At 38.6% G+C, this 24,228-nt stretch overlaps 1 protein-coding gene across 1 annotated transcript in view; it reads left to right on the top strand.

The window, feature by feature from the left end:
• LOC120425861 (guanine nucleotide exchange factor DBS-like) overlaps positions 1-24,228 on the top strand; it is a 135,319-nt gene that overhangs the window by 33,124 nt on the left and 77,967 nt on the right. The window contains exons 2-6 of the mRNA XM_052709335.1: positions 6,885-7,325; positions 9,662-10,248; positions 10,310-10,425; positions 12,260-12,698; positions 12,756-12,947. Of these exons, the coding sequence (XP_052565295.1) occupies positions 6,885-7,325; positions 9,662-10,248; positions 10,310-10,425; positions 12,260-12,698; positions 12,756-12,947 (1,775 nt within the window). The remainder of the gene's footprint in view (positions 1-6,884; positions 7,326-9,661; positions 10,249-10,309; positions 10,426-12,259; positions 12,699-12,755; positions 12,948-24,228) is intronic.

The raw sequence follows: 24,228 nt of genomic DNA, 5'->3' as shown, positions 1-24,228 counted from the left end.
ACAATAATCAAGCCCAGCGACGTAATCGTTCAAATGGTACTTAACACGTGACGTAAACAAATCCAAGTAGATTCAGGGGACATTTCAAAAACTAAGTAAAAGTGCACAATTGCAGTCGGAATTTGCTACCATTTTTAGAAAGCTAGGCCGACCACTCTCACTTTCAATGCCAATGTCATCCGTATAGCTGCCGGCAGTTCGATCTCATCCTCATACTTGTTACCGATAAGCCCAACCCAACGATGTTTTTGTTGTAAAGGAAGCAAACCCCCGCCTCAAGCATAAGCAGGCCGTGCCTGGGTGTCATCCGACGACATCCAGAGCCACACTTTTATCTTCACACTCAAATCGGGGCAGCAAGCATCAGAGGGGCGACACACGAACCAACGACATTTTCACGGCCTGCTGGGTCAACATCATCCGTGTACGACGAACTGAGGAGGCTAATATGCTAAACGTGTAACCATATCATATCGTGATGCTTGCGGTGGGCTTCTTCAGCGTAAGAAAGAAGAAGATATGCCCCAAGAGCAGCATGCCTGGCATCCGGTCTTTCGAGGGATGGGTTGTACGGTGGCTGAAGAGCTCTGAAGATTTCAGAAAAATGGAAAGTTTGATGTCAAGATGTGCAAATTTAGATTTCACAATAAGATTTTTTTGTAATTTTTTGAGCCATTTTCAAAGTAGAATGTTATATTATGAACACTAGTTCAAAAGTAAGGTTTAGCTTAAGTTTTGTGCAACCAATCTTAATCTCACTTAAAAATACGCGTGAGTGCCCAGAAAAATATCTGTGCAAATTTTGAGTGTAATTGGTTGCGGTTAGCCCATTGATACCCGAGCCTAAAGTTGGTGAAAATAATGTTTTCCATGCAAAAATGACTTTTTCAAGTCGCTAATAACTTTTCAGGATCAAGTTTTACAGCTTTGGTATGTTCTACAAAATTGTAGAGCTTTAAATTTACAATGAGAATCTCACTTTTGGGAATGCTTAGAGGAAGTAACGCACCGTGCAAATTGGGTTTTCCATACATTTTTTCGATTTTTCCCATACAAACTTCACCTTCGAGTATAAATGGGTAAATGTTGACCGATTTTGCTCATATTTGGTCCAGAGTCCTAAAATAGCTCAACGAACAATATTCAGCTTGTGAAGTGAGGTTTTGAGAAAAAGTCCCTTATTCTCGGCACCCTAGTTTTTCTTACACTGTTGCAAATATTTTTCTAACTAAACTTCAAACTTTTCATTGAATTTTTTTGAAAAGTTATCTTACATTCAGGCTAAGTTCATTCAAAGAATATTCTTTAAAAGAGCAATTCTCTGAAATTTCGGCCATCCGATTTTTTTTTGTATTTTTTAATCCGGCTGAAACTTTTTTGGTGCCTTTGGTATGCCCAAAGAAGCCATTTGCATCATTAGTTTGTCCATATAATTTTCCATACAAATTTGGCAGCTGTCCATACAAAAATGATAAATGAAAATTCAAAAATCTGTATCTTTTGAAGGAATTTTTTGATCGATTTGGTGTCTTCCGGAATGTTGTAGGTATAGATAAGGACTACACTGAAAAAAAAATGATACACGGTAAAAAAAAATTGGTGATTTTTAATTTAACTTTTTGTCACTAAAACTTGATTTGCAAAAAACACTTATTTTTATTTTTTTTTTGTTTTTTTTTTTATATGTTTAAGGGGACATAAAATGCCAACTTTTCAGAAATTTCCAGGTTGTGCAAAAAATCTTTGCCGAGTTATGAATTTTCGAATCAACACTTATTTTTTTCAAAAAATCGAAATATTGCTCGCAAAAATTTTTTATCTTTATTTTTCGATGTAAAATCAAATTTGCAATCAAAACCTACTTCAGTGAAATTTTCATAAAGTGCACCGTTTTCAAATTATAGCCATTTTTAGGTATCTTTTTTGAAAATAGTCGCAGTTTTCCATTTTTTTTAACTTAGTGCACATGTTTGGCCACATTTGAAAAAAATATTTTTTAAAGGCTGAGAAAATTCTCTATATTTTTCTTTTCTGAACTTTGTTGATACGACCTTTAGTTGCTGAGATATTGCCATGCAAAGGTTTAAAAAGCAGGAAAATGTATGTTTTCTAAGCCTCACCCAAACAACCCACCATTTTCTAACGTTGATATCTCAGCAACTAATTATCCGATTTTCAATGTTAAAATATGAAACATTAGTGAAATTTTCGATCTTTCCGAAAAAAATATTTACAATTTTTTTAAAATCAATACTAACATTTTAAAAAGGCGTATTATAGAATGTTTGGCCCTTTTGAAATGTTAGTCTTGATTGAAAATTTTAAAAGTATTGTTTTCGAGAAGATCGGAAAATTTCACGAATGTTTCATACCTTAACATTGAGAATCGGACCATTAGTTGCTGAGATATCGACGTTAGAAAATGGTGGGTTGTTTGGGTGAGACTTAGAAAACATCAATTTTCCTGCTTTTTAAACCTTTGCATGGCAATATCTCAGCAACTATAGGTCGTATCAACAAAGTTCAGAAAAGCAAAATATAGAGAATTTTCTCAGCTTTTAAAAATATTTTTTTCAAGAGTGGGCAAACATGTGCACTAATTTAAAAAAATGAAAAACTGCGACTATTTTCAAAAAATTCCTAAATATGGCTACATCTTGAAAACGGTACACTTCATGAAAATTTCACTAAAGTAGTTTTTGATTGCAAATTTGATTTAACATCAAAAAATGAAGTTGAAAAATTTTTGCGACCAATATTTCGATTTTTTGAAAAATCTGTATTGATTCAAAAATCATAACTCGATCAAAGATTTTTTGCCCATTCTGGAAATTTTTGAAAACGCATTTGATGTCCCCTAAAACACATAAAAAAATAAATAAATTAAAGATAGTGTTTTTTTGCAAATCAAGTTTTAGTGACAAAAAGTTCAATTAAAAAACACAATTTTTTTACCGCGTATCATTTTTTTTCAGTGTAGTCCTTATTCATACCTACAACTTTGCCGAAGACACCAAATCGATCAAAAAATTCCTTCATAAGATACAGATTTTTGAATTTTCATATATCATTTTTGTATGGACAGCTGCTAAATTTGTATGGAAAATTATATGAACGAACTAATGATGCAAAATGACTTCTTTGGGCATACCGAATGCACCAAAAAAGTTTCAGCCGGATTAAAAAATACAAAAATTAAAATGAAAGAAAAAAGACCGATTCAGTAGAGAACTGCTCAGCAGCTTTTGAGAAAACACCGAAATAAAAAGTGCGCTCGGCTTAGTAGGCCCAAAATAGGGACAAATACCCTATAATTACTGTAACGTTTGACCAATTAGTTCAAAATCAAATTTCAAAATAATAAGTTTGGATGTTTAGGACTTTATCAGTTTCCGAACAACTCATCCCTGAGTTGCAATGTAATAAAAATACTTTCATGAACTCTAAACTTTGGTCCTATTTTACTGATATGTGTGTGTTTTTGCCTTCCTCACCTTACTGAGGAAAGGCTATAAAATCACTCGGAAAATGAACTTTTTATTTAGACCTCCTAGACCTTCCTTCATTTGTACATATCGACTCAGAATCACCAGCTGAGCAAATGTCTGTGTGTTTGGCTGTATGTAGACATGTGTACCGAATCAATGTCACTGGAATATCTCGTCACAGGCTCTACCGTTTTTGGCCGGAATGGTTTTGATCGATCCGTCTTAACGTCCCCTAAGTTGCTATTTAAATTCATGCAGTTTTATCATGTATTTAAAAAGTTATGTTAAAAAAACTGTTTCATATTAAATTAAAATTATGGTAAAAAGGGTGTTTTTTTCATGAAACCCTCACATGTTATATATTTTTAGAAAGCATATGAGAAGACCTTTTAAGTGGTGTAAGAATTTTCAAGATCTGACTTACCTATCTTAAATTACAAGCAGTTTAAAAAATGGTCTGAATTCACATAACCTCAACTGGTCGGGTCTGATCTTGACAAAAAGTCTGTAGGTAGGGTACGTTATCCATTAGTGGACCCCTTTCCTATAGTGGACCCTCTGAAGGGTTTTTGATGAAAAATTCAATAAAATCACAATTTCAAGCGTGTTGTTGTCTACAAATCATTTATTTGGCATGTTCAGCATCATTTAAAACAATATTGACTGACATTGAATTGTCCTTTTCACCAAAATAAGTGTTTTGAGTTCGACATCTGAAATCAGCCATGACCACTAGCATTTTCACAACAAAACTGCATTTATATTTTATAATTGAATTAACCATCCAATAATTTTTTGACTGATTATTTAACTTCAGCAAGTCGAAATAATGTAAGTTTAAGGATCTTTACTAAAATAAAACGAAGAACTGCTCATTTTCGAGCAAAAATTAGGGGGGTCCAATATAGGACAACGAAAATCCAAACTTTTCCAAAAGTGGACCCCTGTTAATTTAACCTTCAAAAATGAAGAAAACTGTGTATTCAAGCAAAAGTTTCTCTAAAACATACAATAAATGCTTGTTGTTATCAACCTAAACGCATATTTTTAAATTATGAGTATAAATATAGCTGTTTTCATGTTAAAAGTACCAAAAATGCTGAAGCCGTAAAAATTCATAATTAATCAAAACTATGGTTAATTGTACTTAACTGAAGCATCATAATTGCAGTTTGAAATGATATTTTATAATAATAAATCAATAACAAAACATTTTTTTAAATAAACATGCGTGGTTTTATCAGCAACTGTAAACAAATCTATTATTTAGTTTCGGTCAACCATTTATGTAATTAATATGGAAAAATTTGCATCAAGATTACTTTTTTTTTGTAATTTTTATGTTTATAGTGGTTTTTGAAACGTTTTCTCTGATATTTTTCGGAAATAAATGTGTTTAAATGTCTGTTAGGTTTTTTGTTGTTGTTTAAAGCAAAATTTGTTAGCAAAACATATTTGTTTATAATGAAAAGTGAGCAAAATCCATCTTTTATTCATAATATCTATCATTAGACCTACACTATGCATCAAAACATCAAATATCGGTTAAATTTGGTATAAAAATAACAGTTTGCCTATAGTGGACCCGGGTCCACAATCGGATTATGGACCCGGGTCCACTATAGGAAAAGGGGGTCCATAACAAGGCAAAAAAACTTTTTTTTTTCAAATGGCTATTTTTCTGCTCAAAAACAAATAACTGATGTAAAAAATAGTCAAAATTGTTCAGAAGACTTCAGATTTCATTGTTTTATACAAAGGGTTATGAAAAAGTGCTTGAAATATTGAAAATTTGTGAAAAATGTGTTTTAGCTCTACTAGGGGGTCCACTAATGGTTAAAATACCCTAGTCTGTTTTTTTACTCATCACTTATTTTTATTAGGACCTCTAAGGTGCTGCAAACGTTAGGGGATATCCATAAACATGTGGACACTTTAGGGGGGTTGGAATCACTATAAATGAGAGGAAGGCACCAACCACCTAAAAGTGGATTAAGTAACGTTTTTTTTTTGCAATTTGGTAATTTTTACGTGAAATATGAAGGTCAAAGTGAATTATGTTTTTTATGATTTCAAATTTTCAATATTAGAAGATTCAAGGAAGATTGGTACATCAACAATAAGAAAAGACAATGGTTTACATTATTTCCCTACTTTCGAAAAAAAACATCAAACATTTCTGGGGAATAATTTATTCTGAGAAATAGCATTCTGGGAAACGATCTATTCTGGGGTTCTAATTTGAGCTTATCTTAATTTTTTAAAGTCGTTTTGAAGTTGCAAATCATATTTCATACAAATTTTAGCAAAGACTGGAAGAGAAAAACTAGTTCAAAATATGTTGCAATCAGGACCCTTGATTCAAAGAATAACTTAAGTTTTAATTTCTCCAGCAAGAAATCTTCTCAGCCTGCCGGCAAGCTAATATTGACTACTTTTAATTAAATCGTTGTTCAACCACCACGCAACCAACAATTCTCCCTAGTGCCCTACTCAAATAATAAGCTCCACATAAGCCCCAAACGTGGAGCGAGCGATGCACACAATTCAGCATTAATTTCCTGCGGTTAACTTTTGAAAACAAAAAAAAACCCAACATCTCGGAATGTTCGCTGGCTTGATTAGCCAAATAAAGTGTAAAAAAAAAGCTAAGTTGGGCGAGGAAATGGTTCCGAAAGAATTGGCCTAGTGCAGTTGGGTTGTTGCATTCGCGCGTGCAAACCACAGACAAGCGTACATCACTGATTGTTGCGTGCTCAGTGTGGTGTATGTGCCTTATCCAACCGCGGTGATAATGGCCCCAGCCACAAACAGAGGGAAGTAAACCAATAATTCCGTCGCTGCTGCGGTGCAGCAGCTGAACCCTCAACTGCCAAAGTTATTAAATTTGTCTATTTTTGGGAAATATTAGGTTAAAAATTTGAAGACTGAAAATGCATGGAAATGAGTTCATTTTTTTTCAAAAATTAAGACGATCGTCGAGGGTTAAACCCAGTTAAGGTGCACGATAAATCGCTCAATCTCAATCCATCCGTGATGTGGATGCGGCTGAGAATGTTTAGCCGGCAGCATCGGCGGTGGAGGAGGTTTCGTTATGGTTTTATGCTGCGCTTCACGTGGGTCTATGCTTTCCTCGACGACGATCATTTCCACCAAGGTTTAGAACGTAATTTATTCCGTCGTCGTAAACCAACCATCATCGCTGCACACGAACACTCACTCACCGAATGTGGACCGTAAATTAAAAAGTTATAAAAAAAACATTTCAAAAAAGCTAGTTTTACGAGGAGGGAGGATAGAAAAGGGGGTTCCACCCCCATTGGATCCAAGAAAATTGCCTTCTTAATTAAAAAACTAAAATTATTAACCCACTCTCTTTCCCATTCCCTATTCCAGAATCTCCCAGTCCGGTCGCCAGCGGCACCTCGTCATACCACTCGGTCATCCACGGTGGCCATCAGCAGCAGCAGCAGCATCTATTCCAGCACCAGAACTCGGTAACGTCGCTCAGTTCGGTGCAAACCGTGCTCAGCCAGAACGCGCAAAATTCCACCAACGTGAACAAACTAATCGAAAACGTTTGCCAAAATGGGAACCACCTGAACATGAACACCTACGGCAGCTGTAGCTCGTTGATAACGACGACGGTGGGCCACGGAGTTCCGCCGGTGGCACAATCCGTCGCTGGGGGGTTAGTGCAGCGAAATGGGGGCGGAGGAGTGCACCTGGGGGCGGTCGCCGAGCAGCAGATGGCTTCGAGCGTTAGCTCGGCGGAGGAACCGCTCAGCGTGGCCGATGTGGCCGATTTACTGCACCCGCAGTATGCAATAATAACAGGTGAGAGAGGGTGGTGAAGCGTTAAGGGTTATTTAGAAAACGCCGAAATGTAGGCAATTGGTGTTTTTTGTTGCGAGCGAAGTGTCTGCAACACTTTCAGGGGAAGAATGTTGCGTGACATTTGAGTGCAACATGACATTGTTGTGCATCACAACTTTGTCGCGCTTCAAAACACAGACAAGTAACTGAAAAATTAGTTTGTTTTTAAAGAGATAAAATACATTTTAAATTTTGCCTGTATTTTTTCAACGCTTTGTTCCACTTTTCAGGAGATGCTTTTGAGCAGCTTTTGTTTTATGTTTTTCTTCTTTGGTTAGTATTTTTTCCATGTTACTTTGTACAAAGAGGTATTTTTGGTTCATGATCACGAATTCGGGGTCAACTGTAATTCTATGTAACCGCTATATAGGTCATATTGGTGGTTCTCTTGATTATCACATAAAATCATCAAATCAAATCAGGAATTGGGAGTAAATTTTTTTCGAAATTATGTGTTTTCAATGATTTCTAGCTCCAAACCATGATGAAGTATAAATTTGTAGTCCAAGAAACTTTTATGCGAAATTGGATTCCCGATTTGATGGCGTATTCGAATTTCCGAAAAACTAATATTTTTTTCATTAAAAAAAGTAAAAAAAATGGTTTTGAAACCTCCCGTTACTCAAATGTTACAAATCGTGAAATATGTCATTAAATGATAAATTTACTGTACTTTACGGATCTTTGATACTCCGACAAACCATTTTTTTTAAATATAAAACAGAATTTTCTATTTGAATATTTTGAGGTTTTTCCTAACTTTGCAGAGATATTTTTAGAGTTTAACAATGTTATACAAAATCGTAGGGCAGAGAAGTGCAAAAATAGTTCTAAAATTTTCGCCATTGGCCAAAGGACATGTAATTTTTAGGGAAATTTTAATGTTTTTTCGATTCTGCAATAACCTAGAAGGGTATTTTTTTCATTTAGAACAAAAAAATGAATCTTTTAACCCTACAAAGTTACAAAAAACACGAAATCTTAAAATGATTTTTTTTGTTCTAAATGAAAAAAAATTACCCTTCTGAGTTACTGCACATTCGAAAAGAACATCATATTTCTCATAAAATAACATGTCCCAAATTTTGTTTTAGTCGAGTAACACAAATGGCGGAAATTTTTAATCTGTTTTTGTATGTTTATTTTTCAATGAAAAAAACGTTTTTTGAAATTCTGAGTACGCCATCAAATCGGGCATCTAATTTTACATTAAAGTCCCTTTGACATCAAATTTCCATCATCACCATTTCATGCAGCAAATTTTTGAAAAACACGTATTTTTCGCATGTTTAAAAATAGAAGGGGTCGTACCACCCCATCGTCACGAGATATTGAAAAATGGGCCTCGGATTCGTAATTAGCGACCAAAATCAACCCTTAGAACAAAGTTTCACGCAATTCGAACAGGGGTTGGGAAAACCTATTTTTCCGATTTTGTGTGAGTTAGTAGAGAATGAACCATTTCTGTTTACATTTCACCTTGTACTTTGCTTGTGCTGAACTTTTTTTCAAATGGGGAGATAAAAGTATAAATTAATAAAAATACCTACAACTCCCAGTTCCGAAAAATAGTTCGAAGTTTTCTTGCTCTGGAGTTCAATGTTTAATTTTTAATGTTCTTAATTTAGTTGAAAAACGATTTTTGTCAATTTAAAGGTTAAACGGGGATGTAAAGTTTAATACTGGAATTACAATATTTACGTACTCCTTATTGAGTTCTACAGCTGAAAATATAAAGCATTTTTAAATATTAACTCTTTTTAAATTACCTTACAAAAAACTTGGATTTATGATACTTATTAGATTATATTTTTAATAGCCAGATTTGTAAATAAAGGTCTATTTATTATGTTTTAGGATGATTATTTTCATCATTGCAAAATGCTTTATGTAGATTTTTAGTCAGTTTTGTAAATGAAAAAAATAAATAAATCAAATTAAGTCAATTAGAATTTAAGCAAGGTCAATTAAAAGCTGTCAACAGATTGATAAAATTGGATTTTTTTTGTTTGGAAATCAAAATTTGGGAATATATATTGTTTGAAACATTTGGACAGTAAAAAATCTAGAGGCCTAAGCTCATATTATCTTTGATTTCGGTTTGAAAAACATAAATATTAAATCATATGCAATCCTGGAATATAAAAATCTTACGTTTAGGCCTTTTATTAAGATAATGATAGGAAATTTATTGTGAAGGCCATGCGAAAGTTATAGGCTAGTTTTAGAACCCAACGGCCTTAAAAAAATCTAAGAGAGACAGACGTTTGATCAACTCTATTTTCCCTTCATTCCAGGTGGCCGCTCCAAAGACGGTTGTCCGCTGATCACCTTCCCCGACTACAACAACTTTCACAACCTGTCAGATCTAGACTACCAAAAATTGATTCTGTACCTGACGTCGGTGCCATCGCTGTCCGAGGCCGATCTTGGCTTCAACCTGATCATCGATCGGCGGAAAGACCGCTGGGCGGCCGTGAAAGCCGTCCTGCTGAAGATCTCAATCTACTTCCCGGGGATGGTGCACTTTGTGTACGTGCTGCGGCCGTCGGGTTTCCTGCAAAAGGCCATCTCCGAGGTGAGCAACAAGTTCTTCAAGGACGAGTTCCGCTTCCGGGTGGTTGTGTGTGCCACGCTGGACGATCTGTACGAGTACATCTCGAAGACGCAGCTCACGCTGGACCTGGGCGGGGAGTTGGCGTACTCGCATCATGACTGGATCCAGCAGCGGATATCGCTGGAGAAATTCTCCGGACTGACCAATATGATCTCGTGCAATTTGGACGTTTTTATGAAGTCGATACATGAGATGGAGTTTCCGAACTCTGTCGACGCGACGGAGAAGTTGATTGAGGAGCAGGGCGAGCAGTATGAAAAGTTGAAGGTAAGATTTTTCGCAGTGATTGGATTTTTAACAAATGTTTAATATAAACTAAACATTTTAGGAGGACATCATGGCCGCTGGTCGGCATGGAGAAGTGTTACTGGAGGAAATGCGTACCAAAAAAGAATGTGACAAAGAAACGGTTGAGCGTTTCGGTAATATTAGTTCTATTGAAAGGTAAGTCATCCTATTCTAGTTTAAATATAGATGTAAGCTTAATGTTAGGCTCGTTTCTATCCCTCCCTTGCATTGGTTAAACGTTTCTAACAAGGAGAATGAATGTATCCTTTCATCTATTGCTAGCGTTTCATTCCAAATTAGTAACTATTAGTTCGAGGTAATTCAAGACGAAGCATTCCTTCATTTTGAGTTGCCTCACTAACCTCTAGCTTTAAGGATTTAGTTATAGTGTTAAAAGTGTTTAATTTGCCTTGCACTGGTTATATCCCCCTCAAAAAATTGTTTATAAACTCTTGACTAATCCCTCCAACTAACAGATTGAAATCAGTCCCCGTGCGGAAGCTTTCGAGTGGAAAACGGAATCCATCTCGCGATCCTTCGTTCATTTTGCTGTAGCTTGCGTGTTTTCGATGTTGGTGTTTATTGGAATCGGCGTGATGTCGTTGCTTGAAAATGTTTTTTCGCGCAATAAAAAAAAACATGTTGGTACTTTTAAAAAAATCATTCGATCGCAATCACAAATTTCATCGCTTTAAACTTTGCTTAGAACATCTTTGTACAATATTATTTCTAGAATGCTTAGCTTTGTTCGCATTTTTTAAGGAATATCTCTTTTTTTATTTTTTATTTTTTTAAGATACAGAATAAACAAACAAAAACTTTGCAAATCCCCTTTTTCAAAGCCGCAATTCAAGATTATTTTCATATTTTTTATAGTTTGTGTCAAAAAGGAGATTCTTAAAAAAATTGTTTTACTTGAGTAAATAAGAGTGTTTTTTTTAAATGTCCTATAAATATATTGAAAAATAGCTTAGGTCCTTTAAAAACTCTGGAATTGTAATTTGAAATCATTCAAGTTCTTCTAAATTTCTTTTTAATAATTATATCTTTTTAAAAACATTAAATTGTCTTCTTTTTGTTTTCTTTTGTTCTGAATTCAAAAAACGGCAAATATACATAAATGTGATCTTTTTTAAGATAACTCAACTTTAAAAAGTAGTATGAATTATTTCAGATTATTTCTTTCAGTGTACATTTTGCAAATGCAACATATCGCCGAAAAGTATGCAACTTGCAACTCAATTATGTTGCAGTGGTGACACACACAAGTTGTGTAACATACTTTTTTCATATCTTGTAACTCTTTATTATTTGAAAACAATTTAATAAAAATGTTTGTTTTTAATGAGATTTGTCTGCACCTTTTAGAATTATTATAGTAGTTATATCGCACACAAAAAACACTGAAAAATTGCTTTTCTAATAAAAACATTTACAAAATTCAATCACAAACATTCCAAATGACAAAAACAATTCTCACCATAAACACAACACAAAACATGCAACACAACAGTCAAAACATAACCTCCCTTCACAGCGTTCTCACGAGAAAACATACTAACGTGTCACTCATTCACCACAGACACCAGCAGGCTCACATCTCACACCGCGGTAACTCATGAATTCTCACCCACAACACACGCTGATGGATGTCGCACGTGTCTCACTTCTCACGCTCTCACCTACCTTCACTGTTGCCTGACGGTATCGTAACTGTAAGCCTCTCAACCTGCGTGTGTGTATCTCATAGTAGAGTATGATCTCTCACCAAAGTCACTCATACGCTCACTAATCTCATCTCATCCCCACTCCTCACCGGCGCTCATCCCCCTCTCACTCCCACATCCGATCATTTGACGGTGCGCGCGGAAATTTCGCAAAATTGTCCCTTGTCCCAAAAACTCCTTGAAATCTCGAAAAAAAAATCCAGTGCAGGGAATTATTCAAACATTACTATGCATCATCTTGATGACAGTCGCGATTGTCACAGACTTTTGGTGCAGCTGGAGGAGACGGAGCGGCACTTTGAGGAGTTCTGGACGGTGCATCTGTCGCGGCTGAAAAAGTGCCTGGAGCTGCGCCGGTTCGAGCAGGACTTCCGGGAGCTGCAGGCCAACTTTGATCGGCACCTTAGCGCCGTGTCTGACATGACCGAAATCGGCGAAACGGTTGAGCGGATGGACCAGCTGATTCGGATGACCAAAGAGTTCCAGCAGAGTGCGGCCGTGGACGTGGAACGGGCGGACCAGGTCATAGCGGTGGGCCAGCGGTTGATCGGTTCCAAGGGCTGTATCAGCTCGTGTCCGCGGGAGGTCGTCCAGCCCAAGTGCGACGAGTTGACGCGGGTCTGTGAGCTGATCAACGAGCGCGTTTCGAAACGGATCGACACGTTGATCAAGGCTCGAGAGCTGATGGAGCGGGTCGAGAAGGTAAGTTAGCGTGAGTAACTCATGGAGTAACTCATTGAAGGGTTTCTCTCTTTTCAGGCAAATCAGTGGTGCGCTCGGGGCATTGAACTGCTCGCAACCCAGCGGATCGAGAAGTGCTCCGTGTCGGCGGATATCGCCGCTAAGAGTTTGCTGGAGATCCAGGAGTTTGTGGCGTCGGCGGCGGACTTCAAGTTCAAGAATGTGATCCAGGAGAGTACGACGCTGGAGACGAAGGCGCTGGTGTCGCAGGTGAGTGACGATTTAAACCGTTTACAACGTAACTTTAAATGCACTTTTAAATACTATTTAAAATTTGAAGAGAGTGACGACAAGCAAAAACATTTTAGTTTCAGTAAAAAGCGCAATTATGCTGCACAAAATTTGAATTTAAATGGATAGTGCGACAAAAAGTCAAAAGACATAAGGTCGATAGCGGCTAAAATATTTTTTTATTATATTTTTTGTATGATTTTTTAACACGATTGGGTACTAAAGCCCTATGTCAATTTTTATTTACAACGGTAAAAACACGATTTAAAACCATTTCTGATCACTTTTTTTATTTTAAGTCAAAAAAAAAAAAAAAATTGACAAGACAACAATTTTTCGATGGATCAACTATTGGGAGCGTTCTTTTATTACGTAACGCAGTTGGGGGGTGTCGGAGGCTGCGTAACACTTCATACATTTTTTTTAAAATTTCTATAGAAATTTTGTTACGAAGGGGGGGGGGGGTGAGGGGGTCCTAAATCCGATTTTTTGCGTTACGTAATAAAAGAACACTCCCTATGGTCCCCTTGGAACGAGCTGTCAAATAAGAGCTTTTCTGTCAAGAAGGACCGCGAGGTTAATTTTTCAAAATTGATTTAAAAATCCATTTTAAACTCTTTGTGGTCGTACAAAGGGTCATTGAACTCAGACAAATAAACTTTATCGCTGTAAACAATAATATCAGCAATCTAAGCTTCATTTTAGGACCCAATTCTTTAAAAAGTTTAATGAGAATTTATTTATACAACTCGGTGAACCTCGTTGGATACGACTCGTGCTGAAAAAATCCTCTTTTTGCATCTTGTTGCATAAACTACTGTTTTGGATTTTAAAAAAATTGTCACAATAATGGTTCCTAAAAAAAATAAGGAATGTCATTTTTTCAAAATATTCCAGAATAGGCATATTTTCAATTCAAAGTTATATTTTTTGCGAAGAAATTGTAGTTAAAAAATCAATAAAAAAGGGTAAAAGCCAAAGCTTTTTTTAAATGTACAATCTAATTTGCAATCGAAAAGTACCTAAGTGAAAAATTGATAAAGTGCACGGTTTCAAGTTATATCCATTACAGGAAACATTCTTACCAACATTTGAAAATGTCAAATAGCAGTGTTATGATCCTTTCAAACGGTTAATCCAGATTTTTTAAATATCGTCATTCTTATCAATAAAGAGCAAAATTTCATTTTTTAACAATGAAAATCGAATCATTAGTTCCCGAAGGCTTAAAAACTGAAAAATCTTATTTTTCTGTTGTTTTTATCCTTCCATAGCCATATCTCAGCATGTTAAAAAATTATTCTAAATGCAGGGGAATGCATTTTAAATAAATTTCAGCTGATTTCACATGAATTTCCATTGAAATTTTTGTCCCCTGATTTTTGGTCCAACAAGAGACAGAAACTTTAAATACAATTTGTACCAGACTTAGCTTTTCAAAAATAGGGGAAATATACGCTTCCTAATCAAAAACCTATCTTTCATATGAAGAGTTTGGTGCACGATTAAAGCTCCAATAATACTATTTAGGCTATAAACATACCAGCAATTGCACCGCATCGAGTAAGCACGCAAATGTATGCCACTTACTGGCCAAAAATATCAAGTTTAAGGCACTTTTGATCATAATTTATATTTTGAGAGACCATTTCTCATCATTTTGTTGGCACACACATCCACACGCAAGATGAGAGCTTAACTGCTTAATGAAAGTCGCCATCAATATCTTTGCGTTTTCAAAGCGCATAAGGTATGAAATTGCTTCAAACTACCGGCAACATGTTCTTTTGAACATTAGTTAGTCACTAACTTGAAAAATAATCCCGAAACATGTAAATAATTAGCAAGCGCCATCAAAAAAATAAACGCGCCCAGTCTTTTGACGTTTGACTTTTGACGACCCATTCCAATCAAAGGCTGAAGAAAACCGAGCGAGAAGCGAAGGCAAATAAAGAACAAATGATGGCCACCAACGCCACCAGCAGCGCCTGCTGGAGTGAGCCAGTGATGCCAGGAAACTTTTTCTGTAAATGCCACTCTTCGTGAGTGTTCCCTTAAAAATTCGTCCCAAATGGCAGCACTACAAGCAGACACAAAAGAGCGCTGGGCATTCTCTTCATATTAGAACACAATTCGATGCTGTCGTGCTATCATGTCGCACCCGCCATTTCGACGTTCCGAGAAAAACGCGTTTTGATGTTTGGCCTTGAATAAACAAAAACGAGAGCACGCAATGTAAACAATGAATAACACGTTTTGTTTGGTTGACCATTCAGTGCGTTGCCCCGAAGTTTGGTTGGCGTCAAACGCATCCCTTTGGCCAATTATCGCACTTACATAAATTTTCAGGGAGTGACAAGATAGCACGACAAGATTGTAACTTCTTTCGTATGAAAAGTGATAAAAATCCGCGGAGCTTTTTTGGTTTTTATTGAATATCTAAGGATTGAAATCGAATTTTGGGGATCTGTGAAGGTCAAATGGTGAGGCATTGTGAGCTGCACAAAATGGCGTTCTTAACTCAATTTGGCCCAAAATGCACGTACAACAAGTTAGCACGATGGCGACGAATTGAGATTTTTTTTCAATGCTTGTAAAATGAATGAAATAGCTTTTAGTAAAAGTCAAATTAAACAGAAATGTTTACAAACAGTTGCTCTACTCGTTGGTGTACTTGGTTTTAGTAAATTTCAAGGAACACTACAGATTATCCAGCATCATTCAAACACGTCCGCTTATTAGGCTTAAAATTATTATATTTCCGCTAAACTGTTAAAAATGAAAAAAAACCGTTTAAAAAAATGTTGCTGACCTACTTTACCTTCAAGTAAATTTTTTATTGCAAACTCAATTTTACATTAAAAATCCGATTTTTATTTCACCATATTGAAAAAAAGTCGTAACTTCATCAACATTTTTCCCTCTGCAAAATGGCTTCTTTGATCCTAATTGACGGTGCTTTTATTTTTTAATTTCAAAGACATTTTAATATTATTTCGAAATGATTTGTTCTTGTTTCAATAATATTTTTGTAAGTTTTCCCATTCATTCAAACATGTGCATTTCCTTAAAAAAATCAAATTCATAAATATTTTAATATTTTTCAAAAATAATTTATTTTAGCTAAATAAAAGTTTTATGACATGAGCAGTTCTTATGAAACTTATATTTTTATTCTAAATTATTTTTGTGACTGTATCCATATTTCGAACGTTAGCAGTATTTTATTTAAATTATGAAAAAATGACTAAATTCAAACATATTATAAGAGATTCATGATCTTGATAAAAATATAATCAAAAAAATACTTTTCCCGGAATTTGCTTTTGCCATTCAAATGGTTTTTTTTATGAGCTTGTCAACTGTGCACTCTTCCCAAAATTTGACGAAGTTTTTTTGTTAAAATGTTTGAATTTTTGTCCAAAGCAAAAGCAGTGGATCAAATCTATCGACATTGAACTGCCTATAATAACAATGTCATGCATAAATTTAGATTTATTTCAGAAAATTTGAATTATTTTTTCAAAAGTTTAATTCAATCAATAAATGCATAACAGAAACAAATTGTAACAACTGCAACTATTTACGACCATTACGTCGCTCCCAGCCCTGATAAAATATTATCACAAAAGTGAGATCTAAATTAGTGTCGTATGGTATTCGTAATAGCCTCTTTTTCCATTATGCTCCCCCAAAGTGACAGCCAAACGATGACATTACAAATCTGCCGTGCTCTAACAGGTGGCGCTGCTGACTTTGTTGGCAAAACAAAGCTCGGGCGAACTGTGAACGGTGGTGAATTATTCCCATGACGAATTGGAAAAATTCGCAGGGCCTGGCTGTCGGTACTGTTACATCGACGAACATATAGCATTACTCTGAAGATGATCACTTTCACTGATGGTGGTTTCTGTTTCTGTGCTTGGGACGTAACACAACATCGTGGGGGTGTTGTTTTGGGTGATTTGAGGGGGAAGATATCGGAATGTGCATCGTGAATGCCCTGTGGCGAACACATGATGACGGGTTGTGATGTTACGGTAATTCTGTTTGTATGACTTGGATGAATAGTCTTTTTATGAAGAGAAACAATTTTTGGTTGATTTTTCTCAATATGAGGAAGTTTTAATCAATTTAAATGTCCTATTCACGAATTGCCAGCGGATGCGATATTTCCGGGTCATAAAATTTGATCAACACCAAACAAAACTGCCAACGTCTGATAACAAAGTGTGGCCGCAGAAATGCAGATGAAAGACGCAAGATAGCAAACAAAAATATCGCACGTAGTAGGCGCAAAATTACAATGCACCTTTTGGCGATTTTCCGCATTTTCCTCCTCTCCGCCAGCTGACCAGACCATCTTCTGCGTGTTTCATGGCCTACTGTGTTGGCGTGTGTTATGTCATATCGAGAAAAAATGGAGAAGAAAATATGAAAAAAAAGATGGAAAAAATAATTGCCAGAGACAGGGGTGCGATCTTATGGCATTATGCAAGGGAATCGCTCTTCTCTTCTACTTCCCTATCTTATAATGTTGACCTCGCTTCCAAAACTGGCCGTCGGCAGGCCGGCCAGACCTGCGTGGAACGAGGTGATGAAGAGGAAAAGTGTCTCGACGAAGGCGGCGCGACGAGATTCCCAAAAATATGATGGACAGCGGCTTGAACCGCACTGACGGTGGGTCAAATTTAGTTTTTTTAACAAAAAATATAATTGCATTAGAAAAAACTTCTTTCCAAATTTATGCAAAGAAAGAGTAACAATAAAAAAATAAATTTCCAGTTAAATCTTTGTTTTGAACCACCGTCTAAAACTAAATGAAATATGCCCCAATATCAAACTCACCGACAGGCCGTTTAGCCCAACGAGCCCCGCGCCGTCAGAGGCCATCAGTCAGAAAGGCAGGTTCACGCTGGTCAAGTCCCAACAGAGGTGACACAACGGAACCAAAATTCCAGCCCAGTGGTGCCGCGGAATTGATTAGGCTCTGGGTGGCTTAAAATATGCCATATTTTAGGCTGTTACGACGCGCCCGTGCCAAGTGACAACGTAATCGATCGTCGAGTTGTTGCGGATATTAGCGGATGTGTGTGAGTTCCCTGTTAGACTGAAGTCCCGCGGTCGTGCGATTCGAAGCGTTATCTACTCAAAATCGATTGAGTCCTGCCATTTTCGAGCGTTTGTCGAGCGTTTTGATCGAATGTCAAAGGCGACATTTGCAGTTCTTGTTTATAATAGTAGGCGTCGTAATTTGATGACAGTTCAATTTGTTCAAGCCCATTTTTTCACTTGTGAAAATTCATATTTTTTTAGTAAAATTAGTGAAATTTCTGCTGATTAGTGGGTGGCTACAGTGTGATTAAACATTTTTTAAAGGGCAATGAAGTTTTGCCAGCAGAAGGAATTCACGGTGCTTGGAAAATATGGTCAAGATTTGTGATTTGACGCAGAACCGCACAACCCAAGTGGCCATCAACGAGAAACAAAGAACCATCAGCCGGTACACTGGGTAAGAATTTTTCAAATCAACCATCTATTTGTGTCTAATTTTCTGTCAATTTCATTTTTCAGGCTTTGATTTCTATTTCACGTTTTCCACCAAGAAACCAGTGTCGATTCAAGTGTCTTGTTATTATAAATAATCAGAGAGAGTTCAATAAAAATAAAACGCTTTTAAATAAATAAAAAAAAACCTTTTTCCATTACAAAATCAAAAAAGCCGAAATATGTACGTCAGATAATGGCAGGACATTCTAAATAACAAAGGCGCCCGAAAACGGCCCGACGACGGCCCGTCAACGTCGATTTTCTCAAACGTCGATTTCGACGATCGTCGGACAAAGTGTTGCATATACGCACGAAAAGGGCCCGAATTCCGTCGGACAAACCGACGGAATTCGGGCCGTTTTGTCGAGCCGTCCGGCGGTTTTCGGGCCGTTGTCGGCCCGGTCCGTCTGTCAGGGTTGGCCTTTCTTGCGCGGGGGAGCTCGCATCAAAGTAGGTCAGCTAAATCAATCGCAGCACGCTGCTTAGAAGGAGGTGTCAATAAAACTAACCAAAAACAGGCAAAAATGTTTTCCGGAAGTGACGGATCTAAATCGGCCAAAAAGTACGCCAACATTCAAATTACCGAGGAGCGCAGAGATCCGGAGCGGCGAACGCTTGCGGACATGGAACGTCGTGGACGAGGGTTCAGTCCGGTCCGCTCCGACAAGGTTCGACGCGAGAAAGATTTGCTGGGGCCGCTGAAGAAGGGCGTTCCGGCACCACGGAGGCTCTAGCGGATTTATATGAAAAATCGAGCTTTGTACGGAATGTTTGCGGCCAGCCCTACCTCGTTGCGTTAACCGCAGAGACAGATTTTGTGAACGTACCCTCATTTTACGGAAATAACGAATAAAATGTCGCTTGAAAAGAATAACAAACATTTGCGTAATCACTGCCTTAAAAGGGACACTTTTTATATTTGACCGTCCCATTTATATTTAATTTGTTTGTCGATAATTTTTATGAAAATAGAAAATTTCCTTTTGTTTGTCCCCAAACACCATCACAAACCGTCGACTCACCTTGTCGAAATTCCAAAAATCACCACTCTCAACCGAGTCCCCCACCCTACGAGGTCAGGATGATTCTGATAGTCTGGATCGTCGTGGCCTCCGCCGCCAGGTCTAGCCCCGGTTCGGATCAACTGTCCCAAATCTCGCTCGACTGTTCGCAGCCCCTTTCCGCGGCTATGGTTCGGTGTCTGGAACCGTTCCGTAGGTCGTTGGATGGTACCGCTGATTCGTCCGGGGACTCCAGTTAACCATGGAAAACACCTGCTGGACTTGTACGTGAACTCAACCGACGACTACAGTTGTGGTACGCTGGGAGTGGTCGCTGAAGTGGCGGAAAACTGAACGGTGTCCGTCAATTTGGTGGTGGGTTGCCGTAGCTTCGCATCGCTTCCGATGTTTAGCTTGAGCTACGCCACGGACAACCGATCGACGTTGATGCCATGCGGTCGCAGTATGGCTGGCAGGTTGACCGAACATTTGTGGGATTGTAGGATCATCCGGAGTGAGTTGCTCCGGTTGACTGTGATCTCCAATAACACTGTTTTGGTTGAAGACTTGTCAACGCAGGTGCCCCCGAAGACGCGTGTTTTCTTCAGGATTCAGCTTATGGCTCAAAATCTTTTCGGACATTACAGATGTCGTTGTAAGAACTATAACCAACATTTAGGACAACATCTGGACAAGTGCCGGACTCGACGACCTGTTTCAAAATCTGACAATTCAACCGTTGAGCTGGTGGTTGCTGTCACACTGATTGTGATGCAATGGCTTGGCGTTATTCTTGGAAAGATATGGTTCATGAGGGGAGAAGCCTCCTGCAAGGTACCTGCTCTGAAACGCGATTGACAGAGACGAATTTTCAGGCGAATGGTGAAACTTTCTCCAGTGAAGAAAATTTCCAAAACTGTATGGATTGGATAAAGAAAGTTTTGAAATTCTACGAATCTGTTTTTACTATGTATCAAACTCAACCATAATTGCTCATCAAACATAATAAAATACGAACCGATTTTCAAGTAGGTAGTACCTTATCCACCTGTAGTTATCATTAATAGCAATTGTAACCGCAGCCAGGATGCGTCAAATAGAAATAGGATTTTTTATAGTCACCGTACTCTCTTCGGCTGCCTCAGCTCAGCTTTGTCAGATATCGCTGGACTGTTCAGAACCCTTGCCGGAGCGTATGGTGCAGTGTTTTGCGCCGTTCAATAATCGTTTCATGGCACCTCTGACACGTCTTCAAAATCCAGTCAACGAAGGAAGACATCTGCTGGACGTATACGAAAACTCTACCGATGATCAGGACTGCAGTTCGCTTGGAGTATACGTCCAGGTCACGCAAAGCACCACCCTGTCCGTCAACCTGGTGATAAACTGTCAAAGTACCGCCACCTTGCCAATGTTTTTGCTAAACTACATCTCAAACAACCAGTCGGCGAAGTCACCTTGTGGCCAAAACAGGTCTGGAAGTTTGGCCGTAGACATAGTGGGACGTCGGTTCTACCGGAGTGAACAGCTACGTTTAACCGAAATCTCCAGCGATACCGTGCTCGTGGAAGACCTGTCTTCGCAGGTTCCCCCGGGGACTCGGATGTTCTTCCGGGTTCGACCACAGAACAGTAGTCGCAATACACACAAGTGCTACTGCAAGAACTACAATGAACTGGCGCAGCGATACTACGCCGCAATTAGGTCCAGTCCTTGGCGAAAGGTTCGCAAACGGAACACTTCGGAGCGCGAGTTTCGAATTGCGCTCGTGTTGGTGATATTGCAGTGGCTCGGGAAGGTTTGGATGATGAGAAGGATGCCGCGGAGGTGTTCGATTTTGAAACGTGCCTAATAATATCATCACAAAAATCACAAAAATGTGTATCGATGTGACAAAGTAGGGCGACATTTTTGCCAATTTTCCACAGATGCAAATTGGTACAGATGCTTAGTTTTTGCAAACAAAAGTAGTAAGAACGAACATAGACAGAATAGAAATGACTGGCTACACGGAGAAAAATCAGTTCAAAAAACGTTAATAAACGTTAATGATATTGATATTCAGTGTAGAATTGGTACATACGTTTTTCAAAAACGTGTCATATAATTTGAACACAGTGTTCGTGGTTCCGAGTGTCATAAACGATTGTTCACCATTTTGGGGAACTGATTTTTCTCCGTGTAGATGTCTGGTAAACACTGACGAAAAACGATGGAAATGCCAAGTTGTTAGACCATATTTAATAGCAAAATTCTTCAAGTGCTATGTAAATCTCATTAGTGACCACAGCCTTATGACGTGCACCACTATGTCCCCAAGGGCAATGTTTCCTTGGAAAAAATACTCATCAAATTTCCCTGTTTAAGAACAGTACCATGGTTTGTTGGATGTCACTGATATCCTGGATTCTTGTAGAAAGCTTCGTAACAGAATCCTCCCCTTTGGATTCGTTCTGCCAACTGTCGGCCTGCAACCTAACTGCGGTGGACGTCCAGCCTCAGCAACATCGGCTTTGCGCGGAATCCTTCATGGCCCTCGGACTTAAACTAATAGAGCCTCGAAAGTACGAGCTTACACGCAGTGGAAGGCACTTCTTCGATCTTTACTTTAGTCCGTACGAAGAGGACTGCATTGAAACGAGACTGTATTTCGATCTGTACAACGGAACCATGAGTGTGAAAATGTTGTTGTCGTGTTGGAACACAACCATCTCGGTTTATTTAAATTTTTATATGAAAAGTCTTGCGAAGGATCGCTGCATAGATAAAGAGTCTACTTTTGCTGGAATGGCTCATACCTGCAACTACCATCGCTCGGAGCAGCTCCGGCTCACCGTGATCGACAACAACACTCTGATGGTTGAGGATCTGTCCACGGCAGTCCCTCCCAGGTCACGAATGATCCTCTCGAACCGTAACTCGTCCTTCGATCACCAGAAGAAACCATGCAACTGTCGGAATCTGCACCGTGACCAGAAGCACTTTGACCGCTGTATGGACTACCTCATCAAAGTACATTCGAATAAAGCTGAAATCCAACGTGAAAAAGAACGCGCCTCGAGGGACTTCAAGATTGCATTAGCCATAGTGATTGCTTCGTTTCTGGGGAACCTCATTGCTCGATGGTGGGTGTTCTGGAAGTTCCCGGATTGCGAGTTTGTCACGAGGGTCGTTTACGTCGCTAGTGCGCAATCAAATTGTTCCAAATCCAGGCGGACATCGAAACCTGATCGGAAAGCAAGGTTTTTGGAAGTACCCCATCAACCGAAGCGTTGATTAAGGTCAACGGTTTTGTGGCTCTCTTGGGGGCAAGCTTGCAACACAGCTTTCGATTGTATTTACTTCCTTTTGCCAAATATAGGTACATCATTCATTGCTTGCTTACCAACGAAACATCATGGACATTTTAGTATCGATACTAACTGTTCTCATACAACTTTCAACACTATCCTGTTCGTCATTCTCGGATGTGATCTGTCAGCAGTCGGAATGTACCATACAGTCAACCCAGCCTCAGTTTTTCCAAACTTGCCTCAACTTTGACCGTCGAAAATTGTGACCGGTAGAGCCAAGAAAGTCCCTGCTCTCCAGCCATGCTCGTCACTTCTTCGACCTGTTCCACGATCCGTCGGGATCGACAAATTGTACCTTCTTAAACCTTTGGATCACCTCAGACAACGTTATCATGGACATTGAATGCGGGAAGACCACTACCAATCCGATGTATCACGTGGAGCAGATCAACAGCACCATCGAGATGTGTTTTCGGAAGTTCAAGATTTACTCCGACATGGCTCAACTTTGCCACTACCACAATAGAGAGCAACTCCGGTTCACCGTCCTAGACAACGATACCGTTCTCGTGGAAGATTTGTCCCCGGTGGTTCCACTGGGAACGCGGATGTTCTTCCGGACCAGGCCCGAAGAAGGGATTGGCGACGATCAATGTCCGTGCCGGAATGTGATTCGAGATGATAAGTTCTACAAAAAGTGCAGCCAGTTCCGAGATCGCGTACAGACGGAATTTGAAGCCGACTCTTGGTTCAAGGTAGAGCTGGAAAGTTCCTCTGTCGAGGATCGCTGGATTGCCGTAGGTCTGCTGCTGACGGCTTGTTTGGCTACCGGATTGGGATTGTTGTGGGCTAATGGGAGGCCTCGGCAAGTAAGGGAAACGTCTAGAACACACGCAAAAAAGCTTCGACACACCTTTTTACTTGTGAAATTTATCACTACAAAGCCAACAAGAGTAGAATGTTTGGAGGTATAAACGAAAATTTGAATACGAAAACAATCTTATTTTTTCAACAAGATATATTTCAAGTAGAATGTTACAAACGACTTCTGCAACTCGTGGGGTGTAAGCACAGGGCAAACCAGCTCCCCTAGTAGCAACCTGCGCTAACTAACATTCCCGTCCCTTAAAATCGAGATCTACAAACTGACATGGCGGGCGCCGTTGGTGGCCAATGACTGTTGGGCAGCCATGGGTGGTCTCTCATGCTCATGCTCAATGTAACAAACGACTTCTGCAAACGAACAGCATTCTGGTACAACTGCAACAGCACCTCACAACTTTCTACAACCCCGCAGAAAAGTCACTTTTTCGATCCGTCCACAAACGGAATCCGCTGTAGCTCTCTGAAACTCTTTATCAGTACCACCGAAGTTATAGTAACAATTGACAACTACTACATATCCATCGACGACAA

The sequence above is a fragment of the Culex pipiens genome, chromosome 3, assembly GCF_016801865.2.
Source record: "Culex pipiens pallens isolate TS chromosome 3, TS_CPP_V2, whole genome shotgun sequence".
Taxonomy (NCBI): Eukaryota; Metazoa; Arthropoda; class Insecta; order Diptera; family Culicidae; genus Culex; species Culex pipiens.
This window is presented reverse-complemented; position numbering and strand designations above follow the sequence as displayed.